Genomic DNA, 16,413 nt, shown 5'->3' with positions numbered 1-16,413 from the left:
ATCAAGCAATTGGGCATATTGACCTGGGACTCGTCCTGCTCTGGCCTAGGGGCATCATACGTGGCCTTCTGCCCCTTGCCTCTTACAGGTGCCGCACACCATGCTCAACCTCAAGGAGCCCCTGTATGTCGGGGGAGCACCTGATTTCAGCAAGCTGGCCCGGGGAGCTGCAGTGTCCTCTGGCTTCGATGGTGCCATCCAGCTGGTATGGGGGCAGGCACCAGCCAGGGTTCTCCACAGTGGGGTGGAGAAGGGCTGTCGTATGTGGGGATTTGGTCCCAGGTGAGGGCTGGCTCGTCAGAGAAGGTAGCAGATGTGATTAAGGAGTTCTCTCTTCCTCTTCAGGTGTCTCTAAGAGGCCACCAGCTGTTGACTCAGGGGCATGTGTTGCGGGCAGTGGATGTCTCACCTTTTGCAGGCCACCCTTGCACCCAGGCCTCAGGCAGCCCCTGCCTTAACGGGGGCTCATGTGTCCCGAGGGAAGCCACGTATGAATGCCTGTGCCCTGGAGGCTTCTCTGGGCTACACTGCGAGAAGGGTGAGCACTGGCAGCCCAGGGCTGAGACTTGACATGCCCTGGAGATCTCACCTGAGGCCCAGTTCATCCCGTCTGTCTCCCAGGGCTAGTTGAGAAGTCAGTGGGGGACCTCGAAACACTGGCCTTTGACGGACGGACCTACATCGAATACCTCAATGCCGTGATTGAGAGGTAAAATGAGTCAGGAGCCAGGCACTCCCTCCTCCCCTCAGCTGTCTTGTCTGGTCCTATCTGTGCATGCCATGCAGAGTATGGGTGTTAGGGTCTCCACACCCCTGCCAGCTCTGGCCAGGAGAGAAGGCCGAGAATCTTCCCTAACCCCCCTTCATTCTCACTATCTCTGTCTCTTTGTTTGCAAGCGAGCTGACCAATGAGATCCCAGCGTAAGTAGGCCCTTGGCTGTACTCAAACCTTGGCACTCACTCATGTCCATGCTTTGCTCCTAGCATTATAATCTTGAGTCCCACTAAAGGAGGAATTTCTACCCTGGATGGAGGATGGGGTTGGGGCCTGTTTATGTACTGTCAGGCTCAGCCTCGTACCTTGAAAGTGGTTAGTCCTCTACCCAGGATACACCCGCCAAGGGCCATCACCCACACCACTGAGGCTCCAGTACAAGTGTGATTTTGTGCTTGTGTATACATGTTTCTGTGTGTAGGCATGTATCTGGGTGTGTACCTGATTTGTGGGTATATATTACATCTACATACGCCCATATGTGTATGTAAGATACAAGCATGTATGTAAAGGTGAGCCTGTGTAGATGTGTGTACGTGTGTGTACCTGTGTGTGTGCGTGTGTACGTACAGGCATGGTCCTGTATGTGCTAGGGCATCTTCAGGGCTGCTGCCATCAAAAGAGCCTTTGTATCCATCCCATATCACCTATGCCTTTCTCCTTGAACTACCCACCAAGGCATGTCACCAACATATGTGTTACATAAGGGTCACTGCCAAAGGCTCTTTCTGGGAAGGGCCATAGATGCTCTGGAGCTACGCTTGCCCTTCCTCTCATCTGTACATGTTGACAATGGGAATTTTGGCCTGCATCCCGCCTGTCTTGTCTCCTGCTTACTGCTTCCCTCTCTTCCTGCTTCTAAGCCCTGAAACTCTGGATTCCTGGGCACGTTTCAGGTAAGCACATGGCAGGACCTGAGACCCTGCACATTAGCTTGCCATGTGCCTGCCTCTTGTCTGTCCCTTCTCTGACCAACTTTATCTAGTTGTCCCACTGTTGGTGTTGCCCCGCCCTCCTAGCTGCCTGGGTCTGGTCACCAGCCTCTGGTGTATGTGGTAGCAGCAACACCCACACCTACACCACTCCATCACTTACCAACCTGGGCGCCCTTGAGCAATCCTTTCACTTTGCAGTGAGAAGGCACTACAGAGCAACCACTTTGAACTGAGCTTACGCACTGAGGCCACTCAGGGGCTAGTGCTGTGGGTCGGCAAGGCCACGGAACGCGCAGACTACATGGCTCTGGCCATTGTGGATGGACACCTGCAGCTGAGCTATGACCTAGGTTCCCAGCCAGTTGTGCTGCGCTCCACTGTGAAGGTCAACACCAGCCGCTGGCTTCGAGTCAGGGCTCACAGGTCAGTGGGGCCCACTGAGAGCAACAGTAGGTAGTAGCAGGACTTACTTAGCTGCGCCATACCTAGTCCTCATGGTCACTAGCAGTCTGACTCAAGGCCTGTTAGTGAGAAGGGGAGGAGGGGGCAACAAGAAGACACAGGAGGCTGGGTGTGGTGGCGCATGCCCTTAATCCCAGCAATTGGGAGGCAGAGGCAGGCGGATCTCTGTGAGTTCAAGGCCAGTTTGGTCTACACAGGGAGTCCAGGACAGCCAGGGCTACACAGAGAAACCCTGTATCAATAAATGAGGGGAAAAAGAAGAAGAAGAAGAAGAAGAGAAACATTGAGCACTGGCCCCAGCATAGCATGTAGTATCACTCCCAGGTGTAGTACCCACAAAGCATGTAGTAGAGGGAATGAGGAGCCTAGGTCATAGAAGAAGTAGGGAGGACGCTCTTGACAGCTTTGTCCCACCTGTCCCTCAGGGAGCAGAGGAAAGGTTCTCTTCAGGTGGGCAATGAAGCCCCTGTGACTGGCTCTTCCCCGTTGGGTGCCACACAACTGGACACAGATGGAGCCCTGTGGCTTGGTGAGTGTTCGCAGCTGGCCAGGGGAGGGGTACCCAAGGGTCTCACACTCTCTGGTGGGTAGACTGCCCTAGAGCTGACACCTGGAGCAGCCCTGTCTGGATAAGGGATGGGCTGGCCCTGCAGATTTTAGGCCACAGGAATCTGTGCACGTGTGTAGTGCCCCCACTGGTGTTCAGGTGCTGGTGGGCCCCATATGTTGGTGTCACCGCCTGCTGATCTGTTGTCTGTGTTGTAGGAGGCCTGCAGAAGCTTCCTGTGGGCCAGGCTCTACCCAAGGCCTATGGCACAGGTTTTGTGGGCTGTCTGCGGGACGTGTTCGTGGGCCATCGCCAGTTACACCTGCTGGAGGATGCTGTCACCAAACCAGAGCTAAGGCCCTGCCCCACCCCCTGAGCTGCCACCAGAGCTCCCACCCTTCCTACTGTAATTATTTTCTATTTTTGTAAACTTGTTGCATTTTTATATGATTTTCTTGCCTGCACGTTGGCCAGATAACTCCTGGCCTGGCCTCCTTTCCGTCCAGGCAGCTGTGCTGCAGAGATAAAGTGGTGCTGAAGGACTCTTAAGTAGACCGTGGCACCCTAGAGCCCTGGGCTTTGAAGGCAGCCTTAGGACACACTCCTCAGCCTAAGGTGTCAGGCCTCAGCCTCTTGCACTGTATACCCCTACCTGTCCACTTGTGCCAGTCCTTTGGGTCTCCTGGTCCATTGGCAGGCCCTGTTTGTGTGTTATTAATGTGTTACTGGATGAAAACTGTGTCCCTGAGCAGGAGGGGGTTGTTGAGGTTGAAAGGGCCCATCATTATAGCAAGTAACCTTGGGTCCTTTGTAGGTTCCCACTTAAGCTGCTCTCCTGCGTGTGCTGAGGGCCAGCCTCATCCCTGGCTAGTCTGGACCCCTAGTGCTCTCTGTCTCAATACTGTGATTTAGAAAAATTGGTAATATTGGGGCATTATTTTTACTTCCCCATATGTGTCTGCCTGTCTGAGGGGACTGGAAACAAAATCCAGGCACAATCTAAGTGTCCTGACTGGCCTTCAGCTGGCCTTACCCACCTACCCAGCCACCCTGGACATGGTCATCCTTTCCTCAAACACCAGGCCACTCAGGAGCCCCTAAAGTGTGTGACCGTGGGATGTGGTTGACCTCCACTGCTCACCTGCCTGAGCATCCAGCTGCATTTGTCTCCCAAAGGATATCTAAGCCAGACTCCTAACCATATCCTTCAAGCGTTGATTTTACTTGTTCTGATATAGAAGTCATTCCTGTTTTAACTCACAGAAACCCTTAATTGGTCTAACGTGAGGACAAACCCAGTTGGTCCGTTGTGATGATGGTCATCCTTGTCCTAGTGACAATTATCTGCCTGGTGTCCAGCCAAAGGCAGGTACAGAAGTGGCAGAGATGGCTACGGAGCCAAAAATGCCTTAAACTGCAGCAACCATCCATTTCTCCACTCCCTGTCCTTAATGTCCAGCACAATCATCTTGGGAGACAGACCAGACAGATCTGGGGCGGGGGCAGGTGGGGGCAGCCTGACCTTCCTGCTTCTGTTGTCCAAGGCTGGAGGGAACTGCATGGTGTCTTGTTACTAACTCCAGTATGTGTCCATGTCAAATACCATGAAATAAAGTTTGAAAACCTTACAGTAGGGTCCATGTTTGTACTTATCAGCCTAGTGGCTCCTTGCTCAGATTCATGAGGCACAGACTTCAAGCTCTCCTGTTTCTTTCTTTCTTTTTTTTTTTTTTTTTTTTTTTTTTGGTTTTTCGAGACAAGGTCTCTCTGTGTTAGCCTTGGCTGTCCTGGACTCACTCTGTAGACTAGGCTGGCCTCGAACTCACAGCGATCCGCCTGCCTCTGCCTCCCGAGTGCTGGGATTACAGGCATGCGCCGCCATGCCCACCTAAGCTCTCCTGTTTCTGAGTGGAGAAATAGAACCTGAACTAGGCGTCTAGCTCATTTTGGCTGAGGTGCCTTATGTACTCAGCATACACACTGCTAGAAGCAGGATGAGGGTGTGGAAGCTGACTCAAAAGGCGCTGTCCTTGGGCACCAAAGCTACAGTGTGCCTCTGTGTGTACAGACACTAGCCTGAATACAAGGAAGAGAGCTGATGTTTGCACTGAGGGTAAAACCAGGCAAATGGGGGCAAGGTTGCCTTGGTGGATATATATGACCTAAAATAGTAGTGAGGTAGCCCTTTCATCTGGCTCAGATATGTGCGGTGGGAGACACTAACTCGGAAACCCTGCGAAGGAAATTATGAACAATCACTGGCACCCCCCTCTTCAAGATATTGAGGGCTACCCTTAAGAGCAGGAAGAAAAAGAGGTTGTACGGTTGGCTCAGTGGCTCCTTGAACTCGTAACTTCAGTGTAAAGGTATGCTTTTCTGATTTCGTGTTAGTAAAATCATAGTCAGTGTTTTGGGTTTTTCTGGTTTTATTTTTGTTTTTATGTGCATTGGTGTTTTGCCTGCACATATGTCTGTGTGAGGGTATCAGATCTTGGAGTTACACAGTTGTGAGCTCCCATGTGGGTGCTGGGAATTGAACCCAGGTCCTCTGGAAGAGCAGTCAGTCTCTTAACCGCTGAGCCATCTCTCCAGCCCTTAGTGTTCTATTGCTGTGAAAAAGGCACCCTGACCACAGCGTCTTAGTTTGGGTTCCTATTGCTATGAAGGGACACCTTGACCACAGCAACTCTATAAAGGAAAACATTTAGCTGGCTTACAGTTTCAGAGTCCATTATCGTCATGGTGGCATACAGACAGGCAGGGTGCTGGAGAAGGAGCTGAGAGTTCCACATCCTGATACACAGGACACAGGAAGAGACAGTCACACTAGGCCCGGCATGAACATCTGAGACCTCAAAGCCTGACCCCAGTGACACCTCCATCAACAAGGCCACTCCCTATGGGCATATAGGAGTCCTTTTTATTCAAACCACCATACATGGCAACTGTTGTTTTGTTTTTTCAAGATAGGGTGTCTCTGTATAGCCCTGACTGTCCTGGAACTTGCTGTGTAGACCAGAATGGCCTTGAACTCAGAGATCTGCCTGGGAGTGCTGGGATTAAAAGTGTGCGTCACCACCTCCCAGCCATAGCAACTCTTGTTTGTTTGTTCGTTTGTTGGAGACAAAGTTTCCCTGCGTAGCACTGGCTATTCTGGAACTCACTCTGTAGACCAGGCTGGCCTTGAACTCACAGAGATCCACCAGTTCTGGGATTAAAGGCGTGCACCACCACTGCCCAACTCCATGCCAACTCTTTTTTATTTTTTTATTTTTATTTTTTTTTGGTTTTTCGAGACAGGGTTTCTCTGTGTAGCCTTGGCCATCCTGGACTCACTTTGTAGACCAGGCTGGCCTCGAACTCACAGAGATCCGCCTGCCTCTGCCTTCCGAGTGCTGGGATTAAAGGCGTGCGCCACCACGCCCGGCTGCCAACTCTTATATAAGAGAGCATGGTAGCATGTAGGCAGATACGGTGGAGAAGTGGCTAGAGTTCTACATCTGGCTTCACAGACATTAGGAAGAGAGACACTGGGCTTGGCTTGGGCTATTGAAACCTCAAAGCCCATCCTTAGCTATACACTTACTCAAACAAGGCCACACCTCCCAATTCTCAAACAGTTCCACTCCCTGGTGACTAAACACTCAAATATATGAGCCTATGGTAGTCCTTCATTCTTACCAAACCACCAAAAACCAGACATGGAAGGCCAGGGAAATGACTCAACAGGTAAAAAGTGCTTGTCATGCAATCCTGACACCCTGAATTCAACCCCTGGAACATGCATAAAAGGTGGATAGAAGGAAGCAACTCCATAAAGTTGTCCTTCTGTCACTTGGGGCAGTGGTACACACGCGCACATGCACACACACACACACACACAAATAATACGTTGAAACTGAAACAAACCCTATGTAGCTGGGCATGATGACATGAATCTTTACTCTCGGGAGATAAAGGCAGGCAGATCTTTGAATTTGAGGCCAGCCTGAACTACATAAATAGCAAACTCTAGGCCAGCTGGGCCTGAACAATGAGAACTCTCAAAACAAATAACAAACACAAATAATTGTAAGCTCAGCCGGGGGCCCATGAGTCTGTGACTATTCACAGTCTTAACTTTTATAGGTGTGATAAGAGGTTTTATCATTCCAGCCAGCATGGCTCAGAGGTTAAGAGCACTGACTGCTCTTCCAAAGGTCCTGTGTTCAATTCCCAGCAACTACATGGTGACTCACAACCATCTATAATGAGATTTGGTGTCCTCTTCTGGCATCCCGGCAGGCAAAACATCATATATATAATAAATAAATAAATCTTGAAAAAGAAAAGAAACTCAGAATAGGCAGAAAGGCCGTTACGATAGCAGGTGCTAAGAGCATCAGGTTGCAGTACAGATCAGGACACTGCACTGTCTTGTCTTCAGGAAGGGTTGGAGAACTGAAATTCTACTCAGCTCCTGGTGGAGTACAATGGGCCTGAGGTCCTTCCACCAGGAACAACACAAGCCAGTGCCCTGCAGTTATATAGGAGTAGTGGGCACGTCTGGTGGTTCACGTAGACTAGACTCTGCCGGGAAAACTATGACTTCATGAGGAGGGCCCTGAGGCGTGGCAAGGTGAATCACAGGCCATGTAAGGTAGTGAGCAGGTTGGAGGCAAGGGTGAAAACAGGCCAGGGGTGTTTGGATGGGAGACGCCTGATGGTCTGAAGGAGGCTGGGTTGGGGAGCTTGAGACACTGTAGAGGGTTGAAGACTATACACCTACCCATGTTGTGCTGGGAAGTAAAGAGGACTAGAAGGGAAAGCCAGCCTGGAAGAGTAGGAGAGGCCAGTTCTCCAAAGAATGTCACTGTGGCTGGTTGCTTTGAGGGTGACATGACCCCTCCTTTTTTGGTTTCATTTTTGTTTTGTGTGTGTGTGAGGGGTGTGAGGGGGTGTTTTGTTTTTTTGAGACAAGGTTTCTCTGTGTAACAGACTTGGCTGTACTGGAACTGGCTTTGTAGACCAGCCTGGCCCCGAACTCAAGGATGCCTCTCCCTCCTGAGTGACAGAATTAAAGTCAGGTACTACCACACCTGCCCTTTTTGTTTGTTTGTTTGTTTGTTTGTTTTTTGTTTTTAATGTGCATTGGTGCTTTGCTTTCATGCATGTCTATGTGAGGGTGTCAGAATCTCTGGAACAGGAGTTACAGACAGTTGTGAGCTGCCATGTGGGTTCTGGAAATTGAACCCAGGTTTTCTGGAAGCATCCAGCATTCTTAACTACTGAGTCATCTCTCCATCCCTTGCTCCCCATCCCTCCCAAGGGATTTGTGGGGATGTAGGATCTGAGGCTGGAAGCAGGATTGTAAGAGGTTAACAATTACAGGAGGAGCCTCAAGCCTGAGGCACAGGGGAAATGTGCAAAGGAGGCGCCTGCAGGTTAAGGGTCATTCCAGATGTAGGGCCAAGTCATATCTTCACTTTCTTTATTTTATTTTATGTATATTGGTGTTTTGACTGCATGCTGGAGCCACACACCTTTAATCTGGCATACCTCTCAGGAGGCGGAGGTAGACCGATCTTTGCTAGTTTGAGGCCAGCCTGGTTTATAACATATTAAGTTCCAGGCCATCCAGGGCTATATAATAAAACCGTATCCAAATAAGGGGGGAGGGTTGAGGGTAAGGGAGCTAGAGAGATGATTCAACAGTTAAGAGCACTTTTCGCTCTTGCACAGGACCACGGTTCAGTCCCTAGCATCCACATGGTGGCTCACAGTCATCCTTAACTCCAGTTTCAAGTGATCAGATGCCCTCTTGTGACATGCAGGACATCAGGCATGCATGTGTTGTACATATGTACATGTAGGCAAAACACTCAAACACACACACACAAAAATAAGGACATAGTGACATATGCCTTTAATCCCATCACTTAGGAGGCTGGCAGAGTTCTGAGTTCAAGTTAGCCTGGTCTGCATAGTAAGTTCCAGGACAGCCAGAGCTATATAATGAGACCCTGTTTAAAAAAAAAAAAAAAAAAAAAATATATATATATATATATATATATATATGATAGAAAGATGGCTCAGGGGTTACGAGCACGCGCACTTGCTGTTCTTCCAGAGAACTGAAGTTTGATGTCCAGCACCCATGTGAGAGGGCTTACAGCCACCTGTAACTACAAAAACTCCAAATGACTGTTCTCTTCTGGTCTCAGCAACACCTACACACACGATATAAAACATTCAAACTTGTAAAAGTCCCACTGCCTTTAAAAGTTCTATCTCTAAATACCCAAGGTCTCTAAAACTCCAAAATTCCTGTAAAACTTATTAAAAAACAAAACAAAACCTTAAAAAGCTCAAAGCCTCAGCTGGGCAGTGGTGACCCACACCTGGAGGCAGAGAAAGGCAGATCTCTGAGTTTGAGGCCAGCCTGGCCTACAGAGTGAGTTCCAGGACAGCCAGGGCTACACAGAGAAACACTGTCTTGAAAAATCAGAAGGAGGAAGAGGAGCAGGAAGGAAGGAAAAAAGAAAGAAAGAAAGAAACCAGAGTACAGCCATAATCAAATTAAAGCAAAACCAAACTTCAGTAGTTTTGAGTTCAGTGCTTGACATCTGGGACCCACTCATGGGCTTTACCTCTTTGGCGTGCCATCTACAGCACGCCAGCTTCACTCCAGGCCTGTTACTGGACTTGGTGGACATCCCAGGGTACTGGCATCTCAAAAATGCCAGGGTTTCCTGCTGCACCTGGGCACCAGCCCTGCCACACTGTGCCAAGTCTCTGCTGCTCTCAGTGACCGCTTTCTTCATGACTTCAAAACTAATACCACCTTGGAGACTCTAATACATTACCAGCATAATATATAGCCTTAGCCGTCTATGGACCACAACCTCCATGTCCTGATCCTGAGATGTACTTCCCAGAAGAGTCTGCCTCCGTGATGTTGGTGTTCTGTTAATCACAGCCGATTCTCCAGTCCCAGCTGACCAGCATCTGTTGTCCCAGAAAAGCAAAGGTTTTACTCCAGTAGTGCTGGTCTCCTGTTAATCACAGCCAATTCTTTAGTCCCAACTAACCAGAACTACAAATTCTCAATTCAAAATATCACTTGAGGGGCTGGAGAGATGGCTCAGTGGTTAAGAACACCCCCTGCTCTTCAAGAGGTACCAAGTTCAGTTCCCAGCAACCACATGGTGGCTCACAACCATCTATAATTAGACCTGCTTCTCTAAAGCACTCATATGCAATAAATAAAATAAATCAAAGAAAAATCACTTGACAGGTCTCCCATCTGCACTACTCTCAGCATTATCCTTTAAGTTTCCACAATAGCTGTTGGCGTCTGAAAACATATTGGCTATTCTAGAAGTCCTCCCACAATCCTCTCCAAAACATAATCAGGTCTATCGTAGCAGTATACCACAATTCTGGTACCAATTTCTCCTAAGTTTCCATTACTGTGATAAAACACCATTATCGCAACCAACACACATGTGAACATCAAGGGACCTAGAAAGGTAATGGTAGACAGAGACAGGACTCTGGGTTCACATCAAGAATGAACAGTGGGGCTGGAGAGATGGCGCAATGGTTAAGAGCACTGTCTGCTCTTCTTAAGGATCCGGGTTCAATTCCCAGCACCCACACAGCAGCTCACAACTGTCTGTAGCTCCAGTTCCAGGGGATCTGACATCTTCAAAGCAATGCCCATAGAATAAAATTAAATAAATTAAAAAAAAACAAGACTGAACAAAGGAGCCGGGCAGTGGTGGTGCATGCCTTTAATCCCAGCATTCAGGAGTCAGAGGCAGGTAGATCTTTGTGAGTTTGAGGACAGCCTGGTCTATGGAATGAGTTTCAGTACAGCCAGACCTATCCAGAAGCCCTGTCTCAAAAACAAAACAAGCCTGCCAGTGGTGGCACACACCTTTAATCCCAGCACTCGGGAGGCAGAGGCAGGTGGATCGCTGTGAGTTGGAGGCCAGGACAGCCAAGGTTACACAGAGAAACTGTGTCTCAAAAAAACAAAAAACAAAAAAACTTAACACCAACAAAACACCAACAACCCCCCCCCCCCAAAAAAAAAGCAAACAAAAAAGGGAGGGGGAAGCTGTGATGATTTGACAGGTGAGTGACAGTGGGAGACGCTCTTTGCCCAAGCATGTACAGCAAAGGAAAATGTAACATCAGTGCCATACCACCCAACAGCCAGGCCCGGGAGAAGCTTACACTCTCCGCATATGACCACCTAACAGCCAGGCCTGGGAGAAGCCTACACTCTCCACATATGACCATCTAGTCCATGCAGGAGCTCAGAAATCGGCCCATACAATTTAATCAGCAACAAGATGAGGAGAAAAATCGCACTGGGAACCACCAGGATTCTTACAGGCTGGGTGGTGTATACCCTGGGATCTCTATTACGCAGCTCCAGAGACTACTATAAACACCCAGTAAAGCAAAAGCCTTCTATGATTATAGTGCTGCAGCGGATCCCAGTTCAGTGCTAGGAAACATGGCCCCAGGAAATGGCATACCAGTAAGTCCTGGGCCACCGGGGTTCTTTCAGCCTTTTATGTCACCTTGGTACCCTGGAGGTCCAAGGCCCCTTGGAGGGTACCTAATTAGGCACTTGGAGGTGCCCCAGGAAGTCAGCCATTACTCCTTAGCAGAATAGATCCACACAACTACAAGGATATCCAACCATGTGTGGAAAAATACAGAAGATGACTCCTCCAAGACATGTGCCTTTAGGACCACAGAGCTGTGCAGATGAAGTGAGACCATACTGGATACTTTAGGTTGCCTTGGAATTCATGGAATGAACATAGCTCCAGATGGTGGCAAACCTTGGCCAAGCTCAGCAAATGACAATTTAATACCATACTTTTCAGCCTGGTGGTGGTGGTGGCGCACGCCTTTAATCCCAGCACTCAGGGAGGCAGAGGCAGGCGGATCGCAGTGAGTTAGAGGCCAGCCTGGTTTACAAGGAGTGTCCAGGACAGCCAAGGCTACACAAGGAAACCCTGTCTCAAAGGAAAAAAAAAAAAAAAGCCATACGTGCTTCCTGGGAATTAAGTAGGTCTTCTAGGCTGTATAGGGCCCACTGTGACTAGCACAGACAAATCAACCAACTCTAGAGATAACATATGTACTTTAATGAGTATAGTACCTTCTGGGCCTAACAGATACAAAGGGCCATGGGTTTTCACAGCTCTCCGGGGTCTCCTGGGTGAATTAGGAAGAATGGACTCCCATCACAAGAATTGCTTTTAAAGCCAGGTGGTGGTGGCACACGCCTTTAATCTCAGCACTTGGGCACCAGAGGCAGGTGGATCACTGTGAGTTTGAGGCCAGCCTGGTCTACAAAGCAAGTCCAGGATAGCCAAGGCCACACAGAGAAACCCTGTCACACACACACACACACACACACACACACACACACACACACACACACACACACAAATCTGCTTTTTAGACTCAGGAGATATAGACAATATTTCCAAATAATATGAACCTGAGAAACCAGCTGGCCATTGCAAGGGACAATAGCTAAATGAGGGGAAATGTCTTTTCCCCCCAACATAATATTTGTATTGATTATTATTCCATAAATTATATGGGGATTTCATATAATGTACTCCCATCACACTCGTTTCCCAGTCCTCCCAGGTAGGCCTCGCTACCCTCATGACCCTCCTCCCACAAAAACAGGTCCATACAGTCACTGGAGCATGGTCAAACTCCCAGTGGCCAGCCCCTTAGAGAAAACTGAGTCCTTCCCCACCTCAACCCCTCCAGAAGCCATTGGTTATTTCCTTCAGCATCCTTATCACAATTCTCCAGAATTTTCTTCAACGGCTTCCTGTCTAGGCTGTTACCTTTTGGGGGAGTAGGGGTTGACACAGAAGCCTTCTAGGTCTTTTTTTCTCAACTGAGTCTGCAGTGATCAATACACTGAAAAAGAGGCTTCCTTGCCCTTTACAGTCAGTGGGAGCACCTGGGTTTTGACGACAGCACAGACCATGGACATCCACGTGGCCTCCGGTGTCAGCACATGCCACAGACCTCAGCACGGTCTCCAATGGCAGTACAGACCACAGACATCAACACAGCCTTCTGCCACAGCGTGGGCCACAAACACTAGCAAAGCCCTCAGCAGCAGCATGAGCCATGGACATCAACATGGCTTCAGGCTGCAGCACAGACCACAGACCACAGACATCTTCATGGCTCTTGGTGGCAGCATAGGCCACGGATGCTGACATGGCTTTAGGCGGCAACACAGACCACAGACACCAACATGGTCTCTAGCTGTAGCTTGGACCTCAGACATTGACTCCAGCAGCTGTTCAGACCTCAGACATGAAAACCCCATTTTCAGCTCAGCATGAGGCAACAGCACAGACCACAAGTACCAATATGGCCTCTAGGGGGCAGCATTGACCATTGAGGTCTTTCTGGAAGGTCCAATCCAGAAAATGAGCCATTTTTCATCTAGGACATCCTGTTGTTACTCAGAGCCAGGGTGATTCATAGTGTGGCTGGACAGAATGTCTGAGTCTGCGCAAGCTCCAGGATCACCACCCTGCTGGCCCTCCTTGGCAATGATTTGTTCTTCTGTCCACCACAACCTTCTCTTGTGTCGGATGTCAAGTTCTGCCCTTACACACACACACACACACACACACACACCTTTTCCACTTTTCCATCACATATTTGTTCATCTTAGTGGCACTGGAAACTTCAATGTATGGCATAGTATTCCCCCCCCCCAAAAAAAATCTTTACACGCAAATATTTATCACAGGGAGTTGTTAGTCTGCTTCAAGGTTTCTGTAGCACCATAAATACTGGACCTTTGCCAAGACTCACCTTGGATATCCTGCTCTTGCCCTGAGTCAGGGTGATTTTGCAGCTAGGCAGGGCATCTGGGGCCAGGTTCCATGTGAGTTCCAGGCTGCTGCACCTCTCACTGGCGCGACCTTTGTGCTTGTAGCCTGCGGACACCTGAGCACTGTTCTCTGTCTCCCAATAGGGCAAACAGCACTCCAAGATGGAGTCCGGCCTTTGGGCCTAGGACCAGCCCTATTCAGCAATGAAGTGTTTCTGCAGGAGCTGCAGGCTAATGCACATCTCCTTGTCATGGGTGCCTGCCTCCCAGTGGCCTGAAGCCTGGGAGCTGAGAGACAGTGGGGAAGGGTATAGGTTCAACATTTTCTCCACTGCACGGCTTATTTTCTGCATCTTTCCTTCCAATTTCGTGGGTCTACTTTTTAAAAAGTCATCTTCCCACAAGACCTACCTGTAGGCTATACAGACTCATTTTCCATGGCCACCATGTTTTCAGAGTGAGAGTAATTCCCCAGCTGGGCGTGGTGGCACAGGCCTTTGATCCCAGCTCTAGGGAGGCAGAGGCAGGCAGATCGCTGTGTGTTAGAGGCCAGCCTGGTCTACAAAGAGAGTTCCAGGACAGCCAGGGCTATTTTGCGCTGTGTATATCACCGATCTATAGCTTTGTATGCTCGCTTTGGTTTTTCCCAGACAGGATTTCTCTGTGTAGCCCTGGCTGTCCTGGAACTCACTCTGTAGACTAGGCTGGCCTCAAACTCAGAAATCCACTTGTCTCTACTCCCAGGTGCTGGAATTAAAGGCATGTGCCACCACACAGGCTTATGTGTTATTTTAAAAGGCAAATTTAAAAGGAGGGATGGGGGAGGCTGGAGAGAAAGCTCAGAGGTTAAGAGCACTGGCTGCTCTTCCTCCTGAGGTCAACTCCCAGCAACCAGATGGTGGCTCATAACCACCTATAATGAGATCTGGTGCCCTCTTCTGGCGGGCAGGCCCACATGCAACAGGATATTGAATACATAATAAATAAAACTTAAAATAAAAAAAAGGTGGTAGGGTTCATGTTATGGTTTTGTAATGTCTGTGGTAATATAACGTCACTTATTAGAGAGCTTAAAATGTAAACTATTTCCATTACTGTCATTGCTTTTTTGTTTTGTTTTGTTTTGAGATAGGGTCTTTCTGTGATAGCCCTGGCTGTCCTGGACTCACAGAGATCTGCCTGCCTCTGCCTCCTGAGTGCTGGGATTAAATGTGTGTGCCATTACGCCCGGACATTGTCATTGCTTTTTGTATACTGTTTAGCCGGCAGCTAGAGATAGCCTTGCAAGCAGATCTTTAGCAGTTTCTTTGACCCTTTATCTGAGTTCTCCTTCAGCAGCTTCCTGTCACTGTGGTCTTGTTTTACCCCAGAGGACATTCCTTCTAGGCTTTATCTCAAGCATGCAGTTTTCCAAAATCATGTGGGCACCTCTCGGTCAGGGGTTGTGCCTGAGAAAGGAATTGCATGTAACCTTGGGTTTTCCACCATCGCACCCCAGTTCCTCATTATTTCTCAACCTCTGAGACTTATTATTTATTAATAAATACCCAGGCCATAAGCTTTGGCTCTTTCCATGACTAGTTCATAACTTATATTGCCTGTTTGTTCTATTCTATGTGTGCCACATGGCTGGGTTACCTTTGCCCAGTCTTCCTCATACGACTCTAGGACAAATCTCCCCTCTGACTCCATCCCAGAGTTCATCTCTTTCTCCTGGAACTCCCACCTCCTACTTCCTGCCTCAGCTAACAGGCCATTAGCTTTTTATTGACAGGTGATGCTTCCTCACAAGAGTCTGCAATTACAGAGGCAGGCGGATTGCTGTGAGTTCGAAGCCAGCCTGGTCTACAAAGTGAGTCCAGGATGGCCAAGGCTACACGGAGAAACCCTGTCTCGAAAAACCAAAAAAAAAAAAAAAAAAAGAGTCTGCAATTGCAAACCATCTGGGTCCTGACATTTCCCCACTGATTTTGTAGGATTGTGATGAGATCGTAGTTTTTTCTTGTACAATCAATCCTCTCTGGATTCTTTGAATGAAGAGACAGCATATTAAAAACAATAAAATAGTAAGAACAACTAATATTAGATTTATCAGGATTTTAGTAACTTGAACACATAAAATATTAAAGGAATTGGGATGTTGTAAGGTGCTTTGCAATTCATCTGCAAACTGTTAGCCAGAAACTAATGACAATTTAGAATGTTCTAATAATATATTTATTTTTGTCCCCCATCTTCCCAATGAATATATTTATTTTTAATAATTAATTAATTAATTAATTTTGGGGGTGACGTTTTCAAGACAGGGTTTATCTGTGTTAGCCTTTGCTGTCCTGGACTCACTTTGTAGATGAGGCTGGCCTCAAACTCACAGTGATCTGCCTGCCTCTGCCTCCCGAGTGCTGCGATGAAAGGTGTGTGCCACCACGCCCGGCATGAATTTATTTCTTAATGTAATTGTCCAAGGTGAATAGTACTGTTGTGTTAAGACTATACTTGGTTTGGGCTGGAGAGATGGCTCAGAGGTTAAGAGCACTGTCTGTTCTTCCAAAGGTCCTGAGTTCAATTCCCAGCACCCACATGGTGCCTCACAACCATCTATAATGTGATCTGGTGCCCTCTTCTGGAGTGCAGGTGCACATGCAGGCAAAACATTGTATACATAATAATAAATAAAATCTTAAAAAAAAAAAGACTATACTCAGTCTGGATGGTTGTAACCAATTTTCATGTATATTTAGATTCATTATAAGAAAAAGTAGAGATAAAATATGACAATTACCAATCAATAGTTAATTGCTTTCAT

At 48.1% G+C, this 16,413-nt stretch overlaps 1 protein-coding gene and 1 pseudogene across 2 annotated transcripts in view; both read left to right on the top strand.

Annotated features, from left to right (window-relative positions):
- Agrn (agrin) overlaps positions 1 to 3,941 on the top strand; it is a 32,165-nt gene extending 28,224 nt beyond the window's left edge. Inside the window, exons 31-38 of one of the 2 annotated variants that reach the window (XM_051172195.1) lie at positions 89 to 205; positions 346 to 538; positions 622 to 709; positions 898 to 921; positions 1,639 to 1,671; positions 1,909 to 2,133; positions 2,598 to 2,701; positions 2,938 to 3,941. In XM_051172195.1, coding sequence (XP_051028152.1) covers positions 89 to 205; positions 346 to 538; positions 622 to 709; positions 898 to 921; positions 1,639 to 1,671; positions 1,909 to 2,133; positions 2,598 to 2,701; positions 2,938 to 3,095 — 942 coding nt within the window. In that variant the 3' untranslated portion in view covers positions 3,096 to 3,941. The remainder of the gene's footprint in view (positions 1 to 88; positions 206 to 345; positions 539 to 621; positions 710 to 897; positions 922 to 1,638; positions 1,672 to 1,908; positions 2,134 to 2,597; positions 2,702 to 2,937) is intronic. The other variant, XM_051172194.1, reaches the window with a different exon arrangement.
- Positions 3,942 to 10,874: 6,933 nt separating this feature from the next.
- On the top strand, positions 10,875 to 12,860 carry LOC127211303 (single-stranded DNA-binding protein 2-like; annotated as a pseudogene).
- The last annotated feature ends 3,553 nt before the right edge of the window (positions 12,861 to 16,413 follow it).

Source organism: Acomys russatus, chromosome 29 (assembly GCF_903995435.1).
Source record: "Acomys russatus chromosome 29, mAcoRus1.1, whole genome shotgun sequence".
NCBI classification, from domain to species: Eukaryota; Metazoa; Chordata; class Mammalia; order Rodentia; family Muridae; genus Acomys; species Acomys russatus.
The sequence above is the reverse complement of the archived record's forward strand: the minus strand, read 5'-3'. Positions and strand labels throughout refer to the sequence as shown.